General features: G+C 37.3%; 1 protein-coding gene across 1 annotated transcript in view; it reads left to right on the top strand.

The window, feature by feature from the left end:
• Window positions 1-723: 723 nt before the first annotated feature.
• LOC107035578 (protein SMG7) overlaps window positions 724-2,312 on the top strand; it is an 8,519-nt gene continuing 6,930 nt past the window's right edge. The window contains exons 1-2 of the mRNA XM_015253057.1: window positions 724-822; window positions 1,095-1,166. Coding sequence (XP_015108543.1) covers window positions 1,135-1,166 — 32 coding nt within the window. The 5' untranslated portion in view covers window positions 724-822; window positions 1,095-1,134. The remainder of the gene's footprint in view (window positions 823-1,094; window positions 1,167-2,312) is intronic.

Genomic DNA, 2,312 nt, shown 5'->3' with positions numbered 1-2,312 from the left:
CAGTTTTCACTTTTTCCACATACTTTTGATAGTTCTGAATAGCCCGTCGCTTAAATAGTTGGAATCAAAGTTCACCCGTTTAAAAAATTCGATTTTGGCGAAAGTCGACTTTCCCCCGGAAAAATCCAAGATCTGGCATTTTGGCCCCGGGTGAAAAAAGACTTTTCGTTTACTGGTAAACGAAAAATGGCACAGTTCGGCACTCGCTGAACGTAACATCACTAACAAAATAGTATATTTCGTAACGAGTGCAAAAAAGTGTTTTTTGGCGAGTGGGAGGTTTATATCACGAGCCGAAGGCGAGTGATACNTTTATATCACGAGCCGAAGGCGAGTGATATAATCCCACGAGCTAAAAAACATTTTTTCACGAGTTACGAACAATATTTTTCATCACAATGTGGCGGAAATTGGACTTTTAGGCACGCGGAGCGTGCCGAAAAGTTCACTTTTCGTCACAGCGTGATGAAAAATGTATTTCGGATACACGTGCGACGGGGTGTTTTAACTCGTCACACTTGTATCGAAATACACTATTTATGTCGCCTGGTACGATATTTCCTGAAGATATCTCCAATACCGAGCCCTGTTTAACCACCTGATCATAGTCTCCCCATCCGAGAATGTTTTCCAAAATTTCCGTGCCCATCTGTTCCACCCGTTTCTCGTATTGTCACCATTTTCCCTAGAACGTGTTCCAAAACGGAATGTGTCCATCTGAGATCGTACAAACGACCCCCCTCCCCCCCATTCGGATGTGTCGGATGTGAGGTTTTTTTTATCAAAAGTTTTTATGAATTCAACATAAATAAATATGTGACAGTAAGCATAGTTTTTTAATTCCATATTGATAATGTACGTTGCAATCGCTCTAGCGGTAATTAACGATCGTTTTCTGTGGCTTTTGTGGCTGTTATTTAACCATGACATGACGTACACTTCCCATTAAATACTGGGTATAACCTATAATATCGGAATTACGTCTTTTTCAAGCTCATAAATTATTCGATATTTGTGTTCAACGAGGGCAAACCCTTGAGGTTTTGAGGTTGATGGTGTCAAATCGTCAAATAGTGTGTTTGGAATATTTCCAGGGGAGGAAGGAACCTGTAATAAGCGGGGGTTACGCGGAATATGGGCCTAAACGCCGCTGTCCAAGCGCTGAAGTAAGTTTATTACATAAATAAATGTCAATAATTTTCAAATAACGATTTATAATCCCACACTAGTCAACACCAGTGAAAAAAATCATGAATTTCCACAACAAAAATTATTTTGACAGCAGCACAAAAGCCTAGACCTAGTAAAAATTATTACCGAAAATATACTTTTTTTTAAATCGCAAAAACCTCGAGATTCGCAGAGTAACATTCCCGAAATCTTGCATCATTTTTACGAACTCTTTGTGCGCTTCATTGTGAGATTATTTTCATTCAAATCGTATCATTTGATCGGCAGATATCGAAGATTGAAAATTTTTAATTTTGTCTCAGTCTCTATAAATAGAATCCCAATAGCAGATAAAATGAAACGAGATAACATAACGGAATTACAATTATTCATTAATTGTTCCGATACTACAAAATTCTAGATCCAATCAGGACGGCTATGTCAAAAAATCAATTTTTTACCCTAAATATCTCCAGATTTGCAGAGTAAAATTCCCCTCTCTTTCCAAGCCCTGAAATACTCCCAATTTTATTCGAATCCAGTGATGAACAGATAAATATTCAAAAATCTGTTTTGTCCCATTCACTATAAATAGCCTCACAACAATGGATAACACGAAACATAAATGAGATAGCAATGGAATGACAATTATCGCCGCGTTAATCTTATTTACACTGTCGTCAGACTCACAACACTCCACCCTTTGCAACAACATTTCCCTTTTTCCCATTCTCTATTTTTCCTATTCATCTCACCAATTAAGGATGTTCGATACCCTTTTAGCCAAAATTGACGTTGTTTTCATTTTCTGGCAAATTATCGATGGGAGTGACGTGAAAAAATATAACGATTTTGTGGTTTGTCATTCTTTAATGGCTCACGAAGGTTGCGTAGTGGTGCGATAATTTTCATGCGTTTTTTCTACAGTTTTGTGATTCTTTTTAAAAGTTTAGAGAAAACGCAGGAAAATGTTCGCACCACCTTAAAATTTCGTCAGTCATTAAATAATGACAAAACGCAAAAAAGTTATATTTTTTCACGTCAATTCCATCATAAGTTTGCCAGAAAAATTAAAAAAACGTGAATTTTGGCAGAAAGGGTGTAGAACATCCTTAATTTTGTCCCCGTCCCTCCCAAGTATT

The sequence above is a fragment of the Diachasma alloeum genome, unplaced genomic scaffold (genome assembly GCF_001412515.2).
Source record: "Diachasma alloeum isolate Michigan unplaced genomic scaffold, Dall2.0 Dall_scaffold_00199, whole genome shotgun sequence".
Taxonomy (NCBI): Eukaryota; Metazoa; Arthropoda; class Insecta; order Hymenoptera; family Braconidae; genus Diachasma; species Diachasma alloeum.
This window is presented reverse-complemented; position numbering and strand designations above follow the sequence as displayed.